Consider the following 20,152-nt stretch of genomic DNA (forward strand, 5'->3'; position numbering starts at 1 on the left):
GTAGGTGTGTTCGCAGCCCGGGGTCCACCGTGCAGAGGTGGTACACTGCTGCTAGGTAATGGCGGAAGCATAGAGCAGCGTAAAAACAGTCACACGTCGGTTACGTCACCCAATGTGAACAGGTGCGAACTCTGTTAATGCACAGAGTCGCACAACCGCTGAACGTAGATGCCGGAGCCTGTTTAGCTCACAGAGCTCGGCCAAAAGAGCGCACAGTGTATGGCCACAGAACTCTACCCCAAGGACACGGGGTTAGAGTCCTTCTAGGCCCACTGACCGCACGGCGTCGCTGCGGTGAGTGCCGCTATAGACGCTGGCTATGAAGTGGAGCACGTGCATTGAGGCGTGCCGAGTCCCTGGTGAGGACTGATGCCTGACACAACCTCTGTCCTACCTACACCTAAGCCTGGGCACTAGCAGGCTAGGCTGCACAACACATGCGTACCAAGGGTAGGGGTTTCTTAATGAGTCATTCACCAGAGACATTCATACGTGCATACATCACTCACTCCACATAGTCTGTAAATACAGTCTATCCTAGCGCATGGCCGAGCGGCCATGCGAACCTTTTATTGCCGCGAGCGTCCGAGACCTTCCTGGCTTCTCGGATGGGCCAATCCAAACAGTAACAGGAGCAGGACCTGAGCACGTGACCTTCGATCTCCAATGGGAGATCACTCCACGGGCATGCTCAATGGCCCGACATGGGGACTTAGTCCCTGGAGGATCTCGCTGCTGAGCAGCATGTATTGCCATAGCTGTGCCAGAGGTGGCAGCAGCAAGCAAATCCACAGAGCTGGTCTGGGCAGAGCACCTGGACCGACGAGTTTGCTGAGCAACCTCCTCTGCGGCTGGAGAGGAATGGGAGACCGCTGGAAGCAAGGCTCGGGATTCCCACTGTGCAGCGACAGGAACCCGACGCCTAACAATATACCACCAAAATGTATCCAAGAACATGTAATACTCTATGGATGAGCAATATAATGCTTAAAAAGTTTTGAACAATTTTTTTAGAGGGCTACATACCACCGAAATGCACCCAAGAAGATGTAATACTCTACGGATGAGCAATATAATACCGATATGTTTTTTACCAATTTTTGGGAGTGCTAGATACTACCGAACTGTACCCAAGAAGATGTAATACTCTATGGATGAGTAATTGATTCCAGATAAATTTCTGAACTTTTTTTTTGAGTGTTATATATCACAGAAATATATCCCAGACTGGGAATAGTATATGGGTGAGAAATGTAACCCCAAACATTTTATTTCTTAATGCTTTGTTTTTAGTTTTACATACCACCGTAATGTACCAATAACCATGTTAAACTTTATGGTTGACTAATCGAATTGAGAAATAAAAAGCCTGAACACATGCAGGGATTGCCTGTTTGTTAGGAAATCCCCACATGTATTCAGGCTGTCTAGCAGCCGCAATCATGTAGCTACGGCGGCGAAAGACACTAAATCTCTGAGCACATCCAAATACTCGGAGATCACCCGAGCATGCTCGTGACATCTCGAGTAACGAGTATACTCGCTCATCACTACTTGTTACTATTTAAAGAAGCACTCCTATTAAGATTTTTTGTAATATAAATCTGTGTATATATAGAGGAGTTGCAATGTAAATACCCCACCGCCATATTCCCTTCTTTACAGTACTTATAAAGTAAAAGTTATGTAACAAAAATACTAGCACAACTTCCTGAACACAAGTGAAGACCATGCTTGCTTAGATAGTTCACTAAATCTAATTCTTCATCTGGCCAAATAGCCCCCAATTACAAATTCATCCATGTAGCCCTGGATTATGAGCAATCCCAATTTCAAAAAAAAAAAATGGCAGATCGAGGACCTCAGTTTGTCCTTCAACACATTCTGAAAGACTTAGATCAAGCCTACAAATTTCTCCCTTCAGCTCGTTTCCCAGGAATGAAACTGAAAATCTGTCATAGATCCTACCTAACTCCACAAAAAGGTCATAGAATGGGGCTGTACACAACCTCCAAATGTTTCAAATGCCACTCCCCAGAGGCCAACTTGTTCCATTGCCTGTGGGCATGCCCGGTCATCAGACCATTTTGGGTCAGGGTACGACAATTCACCATCACACACTCGACAAACTTTGCTCCTAACGAACCCTTATGGACCATTTTTGGATATTTAACGACTGCCGATACACCTTTTAACCGCGGTAGTTAAAGGTACTTAACCCCTTAACAACCGCCGATACGCCTTTTAATGGCAGTAGTTAATGGTACTTAGACCACAGCGCCGTTAATTAACGGCGCTGTGCAAAAAGTGTATAGCGCCCCCCAGAGTCAGATTTTCTCCGGGGTCTCAGCTGCCGGGGGTATCCGAGACCCCAGAGAACATGATTCGTGTTGGTTTTTACCGACCACGCTTTTGCGATCGCCGTTATTAAACGTATAACGGCGACCGGAAAAAAAAAAAAGTCTGATGTGCCATTTAACTTCTCTCTCCTCTGATGTGATCGCGCATCAGAGGAGAGAGAAATAGGGACCCCGATCTCCCCTGGTAATTCCCGGTGGTCCTCGGCCCGCGTTCTTCCTCTCCATGGGCGCCGCCATCTTTTTCCGGGAAGAAAATGGCGGGCACATGCGCAGTGCACCCGCTGAGATCTGCCGGCCGGCAGATTTCATTCATTCATTCATTCATTCATTCATTCAACGTACATTTTGATCACTGTGATAAACCCTATCACAGTGATATGACGTTCCAAGCACTGCTGTGCGCCCAAATAGTGGTTTACCCCCACATATGTGGTATCGCCGTATTCAGGAGAAATTGCACAACAAATTTTGTGGTTCATTTTAGTCCATTATAATGACTTTTCCTTGAGTCGCTGCTTCATCTATTTGCTTTGTACAATACAAAATAAAATTGTGGTACCGTGTTAGCCAGAAAAATAGATGTAAATACTTATGTCCCCCCAAAACAATAGGTACCTTCTACATGTTACCTAAAATACACAAAGAAGGTAATCCAGGGAGACCCATCATCTCTGGTATTGGGACATTAACTGAGAATATCTCTGGCTGGGTGGAGAACATTTTGAAACCCTTGGTGAGGCAAACACCCAGCTACATCCAGGACACCACAGACATTCTCTGCAAATTGTCAGCACTGGGTCCACTTCCAGAGGATACAATATTGGCCACCATGGATGTAGAGTCCCTATACTCCAACATTCCTCACAGAGATGGGATTTCTGCATGCAGATATTTCCTCCAAAAAAACAATCTGGCTACGGAACCAGCCCTGCAATTCATCAGGTTTGTGCTCCACCATAACTATTTTTCCTTTGGAAACAATATATACCAACAGTGCATGGGCAGCGCGATGGGAAGCAAAATGTCACCACAGTATGCTAACCTGTTTATGGCTAAACTAGAACAAGACTTTTTGGCATCCTGCACTATCAAACCTCTAGCATACTTCCGCTACATTGATGACCTACTAATAATCTGGAAAGGCTCAGAGGAGGACTTGCTTACCTTCCACAACAACTTCAACAAGTTCCACCCAACCATCAAACTCACCCTCAACTTTTCAAAATCCTAAATCCATTTTCTGGACACAACTATATACATCAAAGACAATACCGTACAAACGACTATTTACCATAAACCCACAGGACGTCCGGCATACCTGAGATGGAACAGCTTTCATCCGAGACACACAAAAAAAATCAATCTACAGTCAAGCTCTAAGGTACATTCAGATCTGTTCAGACAATGAGGATAGAAAACTACAACTACTATCACTCAGAAAAACATTCCTACACCAAGGATATCATCCACTTGTAATTGATGAACAGATCCACAGAGCTACAAGGATCCCAAGAAGCAGCCTCCTGGATTACAAACAGAAGGAGGAAAGCAACAGGGTGCCGCTTGTGGTCACGTACAACCCTCACATGAACATTTTAAGGAAAATTGGCGCTGACCTCCAACCCATATTCCACAAAGACCACAGACTGAAAACAATATTCCCGGAACTGCCACTGCTCTCCTACAAACAGCCTCCCAACCTAAGGAATATCCTTGTCAGAAGTACCCTCGCATCACCTTCAGAGACAGGCACAGTCCCCTGTAACAGTAAGAAATGCAAGACCTGCACCCACATATCACCAACAGATAAAGTCCCCATACCAAACACAAATCAGGACTATAAGATCATGGACTCTTTTTCATGTACATCCTCCAATGTCGTGTACATGATACAGTGTACAAGGTGCAATGCAGGGACATACATCGGGGAAACTAAGCAAAAACTACAAACAAGGATGAATCTGCATAGACATACGATAAAAAATGAGCTGGACACACCTGTAGGGATACACTTCTCTAGACCTGGACACAGCTTGGCAGATCTAAAAGTCCTAATATTGAAAGGTCATTTTAATAGTGACAGAGAAAGGAAGATTTGGGAGTTTAAATTTATAAATATGTTCCAATCGCTAACAATAGGACTGAATTTGACACCTGGGTTCATGACTCATTACATGAACACAGTTCACACCTCCACAAGAAGGTCTTCAGATCTCTAATAGAACACTTGGTCCTCATCTGCATGTGTAACAAAAACCTTAATTTGATTTCCTTGGCCTGTCCATAGCTAGCATCATCCCATGTCCTGTTGTAATTCCTATTTAAATATTGCCATCTTTTCTCAGTAATTCACTTGTAATCCAGCCTGATGAAGGGGCCTTTTGAGCCCTGAAAGCTTGCTTGCAAATATAATTTCTCTGGTTAGCCAATAAAGGTATCACACCTTGAATACTTTCATCAATTTTTTGGGGGGGACATAAGTATTTACATCTATTTGCTTGATAATCTCTGTTGCTTCCATTAGACTTATAACAAACCTCTATCAGTAATTTTTTTTTTCCCCCTCCCCTTATCTCCACCCACAGGGACTTTACATTTTCATTAGATTCATATATATTATCACGCAGGATGGGTTTTAAGGATGATTTTACATATAAACACATGCTCAGTAGTGAGGCCGGGCTGTTGGTTTGGTGGTGAGATGAAACTGTGCTGAACTTTATGTGCATGTTCAGTAGTGAGTCAGTGCTGTGGGGTAGGAGTCAGGGAAATTGAGGTGTCGGAGGTTTGGCTTACAGACTCCATAGCCCTGCCGACCCCACCCCCTTCCCAGTGATAAGGAGCTCTGTGTTAATGGCCATTGTAGATAGAGAGCCTGATGTGGGCGGGATTAGCTTTCTCAGCTCTGCTGCTGTCTTATACATCTAAAAGCTCTAATTGTGTCAGAACTGCTGCACCCAATAATCTAAGTGATACATTATTGAATTCAGCTTCTTTCCCTACGTTATGCTACTCTCAAATGAGGTAGCAAAAATTCCCTTAACCCCTTTCTGCCATTAGACGTACTATCCCGTCCATGTGCCCTGGGACTTAATTCCCAAGGACGGGATAGTACGTCTAGTGCAATCAGCGGCGCCCACGTGGTGAGCGCCGCTGATCGCGGCCGGGTGTCAGCTGATTATCACAGCTGACACCCGGCACAATGTGTCAGGGGCGGTCACGGACCGCCCCCGACACGTTAACCCCTTGTACACCGCGATCAAACATGATCGCGGTGTATCGGGGGTTAAAGGGAAGCATCGGCAGGGAGGGGGCTCCCTCCATGCTTCCCTGAGCCCCCCACGGCAGCGCAATGTGCAGCGCTGCTGCGGGGGACTCCTTCCCTACAGGCCCCCGGATCCAAGATGGCGACGGGGGCCTGTAGGGAGCTGACTTCCTCACTGCCTGCAAAGCGCAGGCATGAGGAAGTCTGCAGAACTGCCTGTGACAGATTGCTGATCTGTCACAGTGATCTGTGATGTGACAGATCAACGATCTGTCATAGGACAGTGATGTCCCACCTGGGACTATGTAATAAAGTGAAAAAAAAAAAGTGTAAAAATAATTTTAAAAAAAATCGCTAAATAAATTAGTAAAAAAAAAAAAAATATTCCCCAATAAATTCATTTTTTGAAAATAAAAAAAAACAATAAATGTACACATATTTGGTATCGCCGCGTCCGTAGCGACCCGCCCTATAAAACTGTCCAATTAGTTAACCCCTTTAGCGAACCCCTTAAAAAATAAAAAACAAAGCAAAAAATAATGATTTATTATCATGCCGCTGAACAAAAAGTGCAATAACGCGCGATCAAAAAGACGCATATAAATATCCATGGTACCGCTGAAAACGTCATCTTATCCCGCAAAAAACGAGCTGCCATACAGAATTATCCGCAAAAAAATAAAAAGTTATAGCTCGCAGAATAAAGCGATGCAAAAATAATTATTTTTTATATAAAATTGTTTTCATTGCAAAAAACCGACAAAACATAAAAAAAGACCTAAATAATGTATCGCTGTAACCGTACTGACCCGAAGAATAAAACCGCTTTATCAATTTTACCGCACGCGGAACGGTGTAAACGCACCCCCCCCAAAAGAAATTCATGAAACGCTGGTTTTTGTTCATTCTGCGTCCCAAAAATCGGAATAAAAAGCGATCAAAAAATGTCACGTGCCCAAAAATGATATTAATAAAAGCGTCAACTCGTCCCGCAAAAAATAAGACCTCACATGACTCGGTGGGTCAAAATACGGAAAAATTATAGCTCTCAATATGTGGTGAAGCAAAAACTATTTTTTACAATAAAAAGAGTCTTTTAGCGTGTGACAGCTGCCAAATATAAAAACCACCATAAATAGTAAATCAAACCCCCGTTATCACCCCCTTAGTTAGGGAAAAATAATAAAACTAAAAGAAAGTGTATTTATTTCCATTTTCCCGTTAGGGTTAAGGCTAGGGTTAGGGCTCAGATTAGGGGTAGGGGTGTGTTGGAGTTATAATTGGGGGGTTTTCACTGTTTGGGCACATCAGGTGCTCTCCAAATGCAACATGGCGTCTGATCTCAATTCCAGCCAATTCTGCGTTGAAAAAGTCAAATGGTGATCCTTCCCTTCCAAGCTCTGCCATGCGCCGAAACAGTGTTTTACCCCCACATATAGGGTATCAGCATACTCAGGACAAATTGCAAAACAACTTTTGGGGTCCAATTTCTCCTGTTACCCTTAGGAAAATAAAAAATTGGGGGCAAAAATATAATTTTTGTGGAAAAAAATGATTTTTTTATTTTCACGCCCAGGCGTTATAAACTTCTGTGAAGCACTTGGGGGTTCAAAGTGCTCACCACACATCTAGATAAGTTCTGGGGGGGGTCTAGTTTCTAAAATGGGGTCACTTATGGGGAGTTTCAATAGTTTAGGTACATCAGGGGCTCTCCAAGCGCACATGACACCCGCAGACCAATCCATCAAAGTCTGCATTCCAAAACGTCACTACTTCCCTTCAGAGCCCCAACGTGTGCCCATACAGTAGTTTCCTCCCACATATGAGGTATCAGCGTACTCAGGACAAATTGGACAACAACTTTTGGGGTCCAATTTCTCCTGTTACCCTTGGGAAAATAAAAAAATTGGAGACTAATTGATCATGTTTGTGGAAAAAATACGATTTTTTTATTTTCATGCCTGGGCATTATAAACTTCTGTGAAGCCCTTGGGGGTTCAAAGTGCTCACCACACATCTAGATAAGTTCCTTAGGGGGTCTAGTTTCCAAAATGGGGTGATTAGTGGGGGGTTTCCACTGTTTAGGTACATTAGGGGCTCTCCAAAGGCAACATGACACCCGCCGACCATTCCATCAAAGTCTGCATTCCAAAACGTCACTACTTCCCTTCCGTTCCCCGATATGTGCCCATACAGTAGTTTTCTCCCACATATGGGGTGTCAGCGTACTCAGGACAAATTGGACAACAACTTTTGGGATCCAATTTCCCTGTTACCATTGGGGAAATAAAAAAAAATGGGGACTAAAAGATGATGTTTGTTGAAAAAATACGATATTATTATTTTCACGCCCGGTCGTTATAAACTTCTGTGAAGCACTGGGGGGTTCAAAGTGCTCACCACACACCTAGATCAGTTCCTTAGGGGGTCTAGTTTCCAAAATGGGGTCACTTGTGGGGGGTTTCCACTGTTTAGGTACATCAGGGGCTCTCCAAAAGCAACATGACACCCGCAGACCATTCCATCAAAGTCTGCATTCCAAAACGTCACTACTTTCCTTCCAAGCCCTGACGTGTGCCCATACAGTAGTTTTCTCCCACATATGAGGTATCAGCGTACTCAGGACAAATTGGACAACAACTTTTGGGGTCCAATTTCTCCTTGTACCCTTGGGAAAATGAAAAAATTGGTGACTAAATGATCATGTTTGTGGAAAAAATACGATTTTTTTATTTTCACGCCCGGGCGTTATAAACTTCTGTGAAGCACTGGGGCGTTCAAAGTGCTCACCACACATCTAGATAAGTTCCTTGGGGGGTCTAGTTTCCAAAATGGTGTCATTTGTGGGGGGTTTCTACTGTTTTGGTACATCAGGGGCTTTCCAAACGCGACATGGTGTCCGATCTCAATTCCAGCCAAAAACGTCAAATGGCGCTGCTTCCCTTCCGAGCTCTGCCATGCGCCCAAATAGTGGTTTACCCCCACATGTGGGGTATCAGCGCACTCAGGAAAAATTGCACAATATCTTTTAGGGTCCTGTTACCCTTGGAAAAATAAAAATTGAGTGTGAAAAGATCATTTTTGTGGAAAAAATATGATTTTTTAATTGTACAGCTGTATGTTATAAACTTCTGTGAAGCCCTTGTGGGTTCAAAGTTCTCACCACATATCTAGATAAGTTCCTTGGGGGGGGTCTAGTTTCCAAAATGGGGTCACTTGGGGGGTTTCCACTGTTTAGGTACATCAGGGGCTCTCCAAACGTGACATGGCGTCCGATCTGAATTCCAGCCAATTTTGCATTGAAAAAGTGAAACGGCGCTCCTTCCATTCTGAGCTCTGCCATGCGCCGAAACAGTGGTTCCACCCCACATATAAGGTATCAGCGTACTCATGACAAATTGCACAATAACTTTTGCAGTCCAATTTCTCCTGTTACCCTTGGTAAAATAAAATTTAACCTGAAGTAATTTTTTTAGTGAAAAAAAGTTAAATGTTCATTTTTTTTTTTAAATATTCAAAAAATTCCTGTGACGCACCTAAAGGGTTAATAAACTTCTTGAATGTGGTTTTGAGCACCTTAAGGGGTGCAGTTTTTAGAATGTTGTCACTTTTGGGTATTTTCTATCATATAGACCCCTCAAAGTAGCTTCAAATGTGATGTGGTCCGTAAAAATAAAATGGTGTTGCAAAAATGAGAAATCGCTGGTCAATTTTTAACCCTTATAACTTCCTAACAAAAAAAAATTTTTTGGTTCCAAAATTGTGCTGATGTAAAGTAAACATGTGGGAAATGTTAGTTATCAAGTTTTTTGTGTGCCGTATCTCTGTGATTTAAGGGCATAAAAATTTAAAGTTGGAAAATTGCAAAATTTTCAAAATTTTCGCCAAATTTCCGTTTTTTTCACAAATAAACACAAGTTATTTGAATGAAATTTTACCACTAACATGAAGTACAATATGTCACGAGAAAAACAATGTCAAAATCACCGGGATCCATGGAAGTTTCCAGAGTTATAACCTCATAAAGGGACAGTGGTCAGAATTGTAAAAATTGGCCTGGTCATTAACGTGCAAACCACCCTTGGGGCTTAAGGGGTTAATCCCATTTTCCCTTTGAAAGGTGGAAAAAGTTCTGAAATGGTTCTTTTTGGTATGTTATTTTTTTTTTATATGACAAAACCCTGGCATTTTAACACTGGATGTGTAGACTTTTTATACAGTACCAGCTGAAGATTAGCAGAACAGCAGGGGGCGTCACAACATCGTATTCGAACAGAGAGTAATATTTCATAGCCCAACCTTTTTAGGTTACTTCATGCATTTATCTATTTGTATACTATAACGCAAATAACAGATGTTTTCTGTTCATATTTAAGGTATTTCTACTTTTACAATTCTGGCCTTCAAAATCAAAGAGTGATGTATGTTCAAGATTCTCTAGATGCTGAACCTCGGGTTTTCCTGGATCCTAACACTTTTTCTGAAGATGGCACTATTGCATTGCGAGGTCAGATAACTTTCTTTTAGATTTTGTGATATTGTACAATTTAGTAGATTGATGTTCATGAAATTGTAAAATTGCATTATGTTGTCAGCTTATTCATTACATGATTAAAAGTGATGTGATCACCAATACTCCAATCCCAGACAACCCCCTTTTTTTTTTTTTTTTTTTTTTTTTTTTACATTTGTAGCAAGCATTTTAGTTTTCTGCATGCATTGTTTTCTGATAAAGAAAAAAAAAAAACTAGAGAAAATCTCCAGAGCATGTTAAACTATTGAGCTAACAATTTTCTATGTTCCCTTTGTCCAGGCTATGCATTTACTGAAGATGGAGAATATTTTGCTTATGGGTTAAGCAACAGCGGCTCAGACTGGGTTACTATCAAATTCATGAAAGTCAGCAACCAGGAGGAGCTCCCAGATGTCCTGGAAAGAGTGAAATTCAGCTGCATGTCCTGGACCCATGATGGTGTTGGGATGTTCTACAACTCTTATCCTAAACAAGAAGGCAAAAGTGATGGTGAGTCATGCTAGCTTTCCTGTCTCTGCACTAAGTCACAATGTATTCATACATTCATACAATTCTTCTTACCTGTATTGTTTGGCCTTATTCATTCTTCTGCTAAATTCTTAATTTTCCTCTGCAGTTGATGGGCTCTCATAAGCATTTATAGTACTTTTCAGTCCCATTTATTATACATAGTCCTAGTTAAATGGCCAAGGAAATGAAAATTGTCCCTTTTTCCTGCTGCACTAGCTTGGCCCGTGCGAAATTTTCGCACATTGGTCGTCGGTGGCGCAGGCAATTTCAGAAAAAGCAAGCTGGTCAAATGTAAATGTATTTCATGAGCTGATGGACACAGACAGGTATTTATATATATATATAGATTGGTAATACAATAAATTGTTTTGATAAGTTGAGGCCAAAAAATGTTTTCCGCTTGAGGTGCCACCTGCAGGTCATTGTGTCATTCTGCAGGTTTATGAAAATGAATGTTTCAACTGTATTTAGTGATAAAATCGTGAGTGTGTGGTTTGTTTGGCTGTTTTCTTGCTGAAGGGAGCAAGTTTACCTTTCAAATGGTGTATCGTGTGTGTGGGGCGAAGTAATCAGCGAAAAAGCAGTGCATATTTACAAATGTGTTGGTAGTGTGCTTTGGGATACTGTGGTGCCACCTGCAGGTCATGTTTCCTTACTGCAGGTTTATGAAAATGAATCTTTAAACTGTATTTTGTGATCAAGTTGTGAATGTGTGGTTTGTTTGCCTATTTTCTTGCTGAAGAGGGCAAGTTTACCTTTCAAATAGTGTATCGTGTGTGTGTGGGTGCAGTATGAACGGAGATACAAAGGAATCACCAAAAATAGTGTTAAGAAATAATAGAATAAATGATGTTACATGGAGACAAGTGGATTGACCTAAAGGATGGTATCCGACTCAGATTTACAACAGAATAGGCAGAGTGCAGTAAAGCTAATCCTCAGCATACCCTAGAAAAGTAATGGGATGGGGTTTTAAAAAAGTTCACCATGGACAGAAGTCGGAAGTAGAAATGAACGAACGTTATAAGCTGTTATCCAAGCATGCTCGGGGGCTATCTGGGTGCCTTAAGTGAGGTCTGATAATATGTTTTGAGTCCACACAATGCATGTATGAATTGCCTAGCGAACAGGCAATCACTGCATGTGTTGTGGCTGTCGAATAGTTGCGAGACATGTAGGCGCGAGGACTCGAACATATTATTCGAGCACGCTGAAGATGCTTTGTTAGCACACGAGCATGCTCCTATAACACCTTGTCTGAGCACACTCGCTCATTACTAGTCAGAAGGCATGAAATCCTCTCATTTCTTATATTGCTGTTAATGATTGACTGTCACGTGAATGCCAGGGATTCTAGTAAGGGGAGGCTGCTCCTGGGTTTAACCAAAACTGTGACTATTAATAAACTTTGTGCGGCCACAAATTAAAATAATAGAAATATACTTAATTACCCCCCCCCCTCCAAAAAAAACACCCACCAGTTACTGTAAAATAAATGTTTGTAAACTACAATAAAAATAAAAACTGAATAGTAAATGCAGTTAAAATCACATTGATGGCCCAACAAGTAAATACGGTTGTGCATGCTAAAACCTGTACTCATGGGCACCCAAAATACCCTGAACCAGAACTGGTTAATAACTGATGAAAAAGACTCTAAAACTTCTGCATGTCAGAGTAGGTGCAGCTCTGTATGCTATGATGGTGGACACCCTAACCGAAACCCAAGGACCCCATTATAGTTGGTGACTGCTCTGTCCCTGACTGGGGTTTCGTTATTCTGTCCCAGTTACAGCATGGGATAGAGGAATACAGTGCACTGATGTGAGCGCAGCTTCACCCCATGAATAAAGCCATATTTACAGATACCTTTTTTACTCCTTAGAAGTTTTATTTGATATTATCTTTACTCCCTTTTCTAAAGGTACGGAAACATCCACCAATGTTCATCAGAAACTTTTTTATCATGTCATTGGAACCGACCAGTCCAAAGATATATTATGTGCTGAGTTCTTAGATGAGCCTAAATGGATGGGGGGAGCTGAGGTAAGAAGAAGCCTTTTTCCTTATTCTTTATGACTGATGTGCTGAAGGGCTAGCAAGTGTTTAAAGGCAGATCCCAAGTCTATGCCATCATTTTATCACCAATCCTAAGAACAAACCCACAAACATACATACATATTGGAAAGTTCTTTACGGGTCATTTTGCAAACCCAAACCATTTGGCGAAAAGGCAACTGCAACTTCCATGATGCCTATCGGGAGTCTCTTCACTTGCCCCACCACTTTTAATAACTCTTCCGCCAGTGTACAGAGTTTGGAGCCTACACTGTATACGAACAGCATACCCAGGACTCTTAAACTTTTAGTGTCATTTTTCTAATGTGTTTCATTTAATTCTGAATCAAAATATTTTCCCTTTTTTTTTTTTGTTTTGTTTTTTTTGTTGTGTGGGTATATACTTTTGGCTCTTTGATCATCTTACAACACATCTATGGGACATTTTGCAGGATGTTTGTATCCAGCAGAGGGATATACCGTATATACTCGTGTATAAGCCGAGTTTTTCAGCACTTTTTCCTGCGCGCCCTCGCTGCATCTCGTTGGTTCCAGCGCCAGCAGCATTTCCAGCTGAGCAATCACATGGCCCTGCTCATTAAGGTAATGAATATTTACACCTCTCCACTCCCATAGGTGTGGAGCGCATATTCATTACCTTGATGAGCAGGTCAACATGATTGCTCGGCAGGAAGAGCTGCTGGTGCCAGAACGAGATGCTTCGAGGGCGCGCAGACAATATAAGTAGGATGTTTGTCTTTTTTTTTTTAATAGAGAACATGTATACAAGGATGCGGGATAAGGAGCCATGCATACAAGGACAGGATGGGGGAGCCATGCATACAAGGATTGGTGATAGGGAGCCATGCATACAAGGACAGGGTTGGGCGAGCCATGCATACAAGGACAGAGACAGGGAGCCATGCATACCAGGACAGCGATGGAGGAGCCATGCATACAAGGATAGGTTCCTTATACTCTATCATACAAGGACAGAGACGGGGGAGCCATGCATACCAGGACAGTGAGGAGTCTCCCCGGCTTATACTCGAGTCAATAAGCTTACCCAGTTTTTTGTGGCAAAATTAGGTGCCTTGGCTTCTACTCGGGTCAGCTTATAGTCGATTATATACAGTATTTCCTTAATTTATAGTATAATGTTCAGTGCTGTTTATAAATGGGGCTGCCAAAATATTTCAGATTAAAGGGGTTTTCTGGCTCTGCCGTCTGCTTTGACAGAGATGCTGAGCTCTGTTATTGGCTCACCAGTGATGCACACTGTCACACTGTTGACTTGATGTCACCTCTGCAGCCAAAACATGGAGATCGCAGCAGTATCATGGAGGCACTGGAGCGAAAAAGGCTGAGTACTATCAAACGTTGATATTTTATAATACCGGAATTGTTTTAGGTCCATTAAAACAACAAAAAAAAATCCTTCAAGTCTTTAATTTCAATGCTTTTAGTTTTTGTTTTAATTTTTTTGTCTCTTTTTTAACTCTTTTTTTTTTACTTAAACACATTTGTAATTTTAGACTGCTCAGATTTGTATTGCTTCTGCTCACAAAGGGTATGCAAGGGATAGCTAATACTAGAGAAGAGAAAGAGGATTCAAAAAGATATAAATAAACTGGAGAAGTGGGCAGCAACTAACAGAATGGTTTTTAACAGGGAAAAATGCAAAGTACTACATCTGGGCAATAAAAATGAAAAAAGCATATACAGAATGGGAGGAGTAGGGCTAAGCAACAGCACATGTGAAAAAGACTTGGGTATACTAATAGATCACAGACTGAATATCAGTCAACAGTGTGATGCAGCAGCAAAAAAGACAAATGCAATTCTAGGATGTATTAACAGAAGCATACAGTCTAGATCACGTGAAGTCATTATTGCCCTCTACTCGTCTTTGGTCAGACCTCATCTAGAATACTGTGTCCAGTTTTGGGCACCACATTTTAAAAAAGACATCAACAAACTTGAGCAACTTCAGAAAAGAGAGACCAGAATGGTGACCCGTCTGCAAACCATGTCTTATGAGGAAAGGTTGCAGGATTTGGGAATGTTGAGCTTGCAAAAGAGAAGACTGAGAGGAGACTTAATAGCTGTCTAAATATCTCAAGGGCTGTCACATTGTAGAAGGATCATCTTTATTCTCATTTGCACAAGGAAAGACTAGAAGCAATGGGATGAAACTGAATGGGAGGAGACGCAGATTAGATATTAGAAAAAACTTTTTGACAGTTACGGTGTTCAGTGAGTGGAACAGGCTGCCACGAGAGGTGGTGAGTTCTCCTTCAATAGAAGTCTTCAAACAGAGACTGGACAGATATCTGTCCGGGATGACTTAGTGAATCCTGCTTTGAGCAGGATGTTGGACCAGATGGCCCAGGAGGTCCCATCCAGCTCTACCATTCTATGAAGAGTGATTTCTTTATTTTTTATCCTGTTTATATACCATGCCCCCCCCCCCCCCCCCAAAAAAAAAAAAAAAAAAAATGAAATGGTTCTTCTCATCATGAAAAATGTTTAAAATTACTGACTGCTTATAGATATAAGCAACTTTTTATCAAACTGTCACAAACAAACTCCATGAAAGTATCATAGGGGCCGGATGCCCTGTACTGGGACTTGTGCTCATCGCTCAGCATTATGCAGCTTAATTGGCATTTGCCAAAGAACTCAATAATTGCCAGATCAACATGGGCAACGCCATTCTTATCTTAGTTGAGGACAGATCTATAATGTTCACATATGACAGCCATAAAAGTGTCTGGAGATGCCACGTTGAACGTTATGCTGCTTGCAACATCATTCAGCGTGACCAATGTGGCAATGGGTTAGTAATGGTGTCTGGAGACACATCCTTGGAGTGGAGGGTCACACAAACCTCCTTGTGATAGTTGGCTGTACCCTGACTACACTGAAATCCACAAAGTTATTCGTTGTTAGACCATAACCTGGTGCAGGGCCATAGGGTACCTCCTACTGCAGGACAATGACAGCCTCATATGGCCAGAGTGTGTTGCCTGGATTTCACATGCCCAAAACCTTAATCCAGTTGAGAACCTCTGGGACACCTCGCCAAGTATCAGCACAAACCAGGAGCTCCCTGATGCCCTAATCTAGGTCTCGGAGAAGGCCATACACTGTCTCTTCAGGAGCATTCCTACATGCTGTGGTAGAGCAGCTCACTCGGCTGGACACAGGTTTAACTGGAACACTGTCTCTGTAAGAAAAGGCTTGGTTTATTGTAGCAGCCTAACCAAACTGGGAACATGAACACGGCCCTCTGGGTAAAACAAAGAAACAAAATCAACACAGTCCTTTTCCTAGCGGGGATCAGCCCGCTAACAGGCAGTAATGTCCACGGTTCACATTGAGCACACAACTTCCTGGAGTGTTCTGTGTCCAGGCAACCACTGAACGCTGGAAGCTCTGACATTCAGCCATTTAAGCCCAGGCCTTGTGACTCCTCCATCATGTTACGGATCACATGATCCTGACATCACACAGGTCCTGTAAGGACACTGCAGGTGGAGATACGTGGACCCTCTCCCACCCGCTCTATGGAGGTCCAGTAAAACCAGCCCATCATGTAACTTTATATAAACTGTCCCAACTCGCAGTGTGCTGGAGGAAACTATTCTGGTTTGACATCACTGACGCCATCATGCACAGTAACACGTATCTCCCCTCCATCACTTCACCAATGACTCTGCCACAATGCATACAGGCTCGTTGAGGTTATACATACTACCCGGTCACAATGTGAGTTGCTGTCATGAAATTCCAACAAGTTAGATCCACCCTTGAGTTCAATTTTTTACTTATATTTTCTGGAGTACTTGGCATTCAGTTCTCAATCGGTTATTGATTCTCATTTCTACTTACTGTGCATATATATTATTTTGTTCTCAATGAATCACACAATTTATATCAGTTAAGATTTTGGGCCCAATTCATCAAAGCATTTTCACCAGAATTCTGGCATAAGAACCTTTGAAAAGTTGCAAAATGTTGGTGCAACGTGAGGCTGCGCCAACAGTTTGTGACCCCACCTTGAGCCTTTTATTCATTGAGGTTTAGTGTGAAATGTAAGGGTTCCCATCATTTTTGAGAGCAGTTTGTTTTACGGGGTGATTTTGCTGTTTTTGCTGGCGCAACTGAGTCATTAAAGGTTATGGCTGTATATGTCTTGATGACAAGATGGGTGGAAGTGTTTATCTACTTAACCTAACAGATATACTAATTGACCATGATGATGCAGACATGTGTATATAATGAAGTCGTGGTCTTCATAAACCATGCCACTCAACCAGATTTCAACAAAGAGGAAATTGCTACGCTCAGTCACATATCATCCTCGGCGATGTGATCAGTGTAGTTTCTGTGTAATGGGTTAAGTGGTAAAAAATCATATTAGGGGATTCAATAACGTAGAGTCTGGTTTCTGGCCCGATTTTCTCAACTGCATGGAATTCCCAATGGTTAAAGCATTTGTGGTGATGAATATATGCCTAATTGGCCTTTACCATGTTGCATCCCACGGGAATACCTGCGTCAGGTTGACCTAATACTAGCTCTACTATTTCTCTATCCCGATTAGAAATCCTGAGGCATTGAAGCAATTTATAGCCGGTGAAAAAAAATCTAGTCTTCTTTTCTGCTCTACATTTCCCATTTATTGAGCAGTACTCATCATTCCTTATGTATGAAATCTTCAGATGTATGTTCCGTATCTGTCATCAGGCAGATGCAAAAAGAGCTCTTTCTTGGGAAATTGGAATTATCACTCATGTTCAGACAGGGCTTGGGAAATTCTAATAAAAATGTGTGTTTCTGGGCGACTGAGGATCTTATTCAGATTCTTCTTTTCTTTCTGCGCCATGTCGGGCTTTGCATTATGTGTAGCATAATGAATTCTTTGTATATTGTTCCGTGAGCTCTTTTAGATGAAAGACTTTTGTTGCCTGCTTTACTGCATATATAACGTCGGTACACTTACAGCCAAGAGGAACAATATGGCGCCAAGCAGTGTCAGACTGAAGAACATTGGGCCCACCAGAGGATTTGATTCTGAGGGCCCACCTTTCTCCACCACTCAAGGTTTGCACTATGAACTCTCCTGAAGAAGAAGCCAGGGCCCACCGGAGAATTCTTCGTTTCTCTGGTGGGCCAGTCCAACTCTGGCGCCAAGCTAAGCATACCTTTGTTTCTTGTATATTAAACTGTCAAGTAAGTAACCGTGATGCCCACAATTATAGTTATATACAAAACCTGATAGACTGCGTATTTCAAGCTTCCTGTAGGCTCAGCACACATTGCATATGTTTGGCTGGTACACCGGGTAATGGTAAAATGTCTTACATAGTCAACAAACATAGTTAGGGTTGCTTTTACAGCTTAATGTCAAAACAGGGGTATAAATCAGCATTATTATTTTTTTTTTTAAAACTGTATGGAATTGTGTAGCAAACTGCACTTTTGTAAACGGTGCTCCACTAGAAAAGGGCAAAAAAGTATACTGCAGGATTTTTTTTTTCTTGGACCTCCAAGGGCAACATATGCTGCAGTTTGTGAGCATTCTCCGTATAGACGATATTTCATACTGCCGCTGACTGGCTACAGCAGTCACATGACATAACCAATACATAGAAGCAGCAACATGGGAACTGCGCTATGGAGGAATGGGGGTATTGAATGGTTTTATTTAACCCCTTTACCCCCGAGGATGGTTTGCACGTTAATGACCGGGCCAATTTTTACAATTCTGACCACTGTCTCTTTATGAGGTAACAACTCTGAAACGCTTCCATGGATCCCGGTGATTCTGACAATGTTTTCTCGTGACATATTGTATTTCATGGTAGTGGTAAAATTTCATTGATATAACGTGCGTTTATTTGTGAAAAAAAACGGAAATTTGGTGAAAATTTTGCAATGTTCCAACTTTGAATATTTATGCCCTTAAATCATAGAGATGCGTCACATAAAATTCTTAATAATTAACATTTCCCACATGTTTACTTTACAACAGCACAATTTTGGAACCAAGATTTTTTTTTTTGCTAGGACATTATAAGGGTTAAAATTTAAACAGCGGTTTCTCATTTTTACAGCATCATTTTTTTTTTTTGGGACCACATCACATTTGAAGTCATTTTGTGGGGTCTATAGGATAGAAAATGCCCAAAGTGATACAATTCTAAAAACTGCACCCCTCAAGGTGCACAAAACCACATTCAAGACGTTTATTAACCCTTCAGATGCTTCATAAATTTTTGAAATGTTTTTAAAAAAAAGAACATTTAACTTTTTTTCACAAAAAAATTATTTCAGATTCAATTTTTTTTTTATTTTACCAAGGGTAATAGGAGAAATTGGACCCCAAAAGTTGTTGTGCAACTTGTCCTGAGTACGCTGATACCACTGTTTGGGCGCATGGCAGAGCTCGGAAGGGAAGGAACACCGCTTTACTTTTTCAACTCAAAATTGGCTGGCATTGAGCTTGGACGCCATGTCGCGTTTGGAGAGCCCCTGATGTGCCTAAACAGTGGATACTCCCCACAAGTGACACCATTTTGAAAACTTGACCCCCTAAGGAACTTATCCAGATGTTTGGTGAACACGATATAGAAGTTTATAACATAGAGCCATAAAAATAAAAAAATCATATTTTTTTCCACAAAAATGATCTTTTCGCCCCCAATTTTTTATTTTCCCAAGGGTAATAGAAGAAATTGGACCCCAAAACTTATTGTGCAATTTGTCCTGAGTAGGCTGATACCCAATATGTGGGGGTAAACCACTGTTTGGGAACATAGCAGAGCTCAGAATGGAAGGAGCACCCGATGTTACGTTATAGTTTGCAGGTGCCATGACCCACTGGAAGAGCCCATGAGGTGCCAAAACAGCAGAACCCCCCCATAAGTGACCCCATTTTACGAACTACACCTCAATGAATTCAACTAGGGGTGTAGTGATCATATTGACACCATGGGTGTGTCACAGAATTTTATACCATCGGGCAGTGAGGACAAAATAGCTACATTTTTACCACCAAAATTTTGTTTTAGCCAAAGATTTTACATTTTCACACAAAATGTGTCCCACAATTTCTACTGAATGTGGCAATACCCCATATGTGGCTGTACAGTGCTACTTAGTCATGCGGAGAGACTTGGAAGGAACGGAGTGCTATTTACCTATTCAAGTGAATGAGTCTGCGCACATGTCATTGTGTTTCCACAAACCGTGTGTCCTTGGGCAAATCACGTGGGCTGACATGTCCGTTTTTCAATGTCAGCACGGGCCACAAAAAAAAAGAAGCACATGTTCATACGCATTACACACATGGTGTCATCCATTAGACATTTGACATGCATCGGCGCCAGGAAAGAAGCGTTACACTAAGCGCTGTTC

General features: G+C 41.8%; 1 protein-coding gene across 2 annotated transcripts in view; it reads left to right on the top strand.

The window, feature by feature from the left end:
• The window catches only part of PREP (prolyl endopeptidase), a 191,485-nt gene that overhangs the window by 21,801 nt on the left and 149,532 nt on the right, over positions 1–20,152 (top strand). For both annotated transcript variants that reach the window (XM_073576097.1, XM_073576096.1), the window contains exons 4-6: positions 10,002–10,132; positions 10,439–10,648; positions 12,594–12,715. In XM_073576097.1, coding sequence (XP_073432198.1) covers positions 10,002–10,132; positions 10,439–10,648; positions 12,594–12,715 — 463 coding nt within the window. The remainder of the gene's footprint in view (positions 1–10,001; positions 10,133–10,438; positions 10,649–12,593; positions 12,716–20,152) is intronic.

Source organism: Dendrobates tinctorius, unplaced genomic scaffold (genome assembly GCF_039654945.1).
Source record: "Dendrobates tinctorius isolate UK_male_01 unplaced genomic scaffold, ASM3965494v1 ptg000046l, whole genome shotgun sequence".
NCBI classification, from domain to species: Eukaryota; Metazoa; Chordata; class Amphibia; order Anura; family Dendrobatidae; genus Dendrobates; species Dendrobates tinctorius.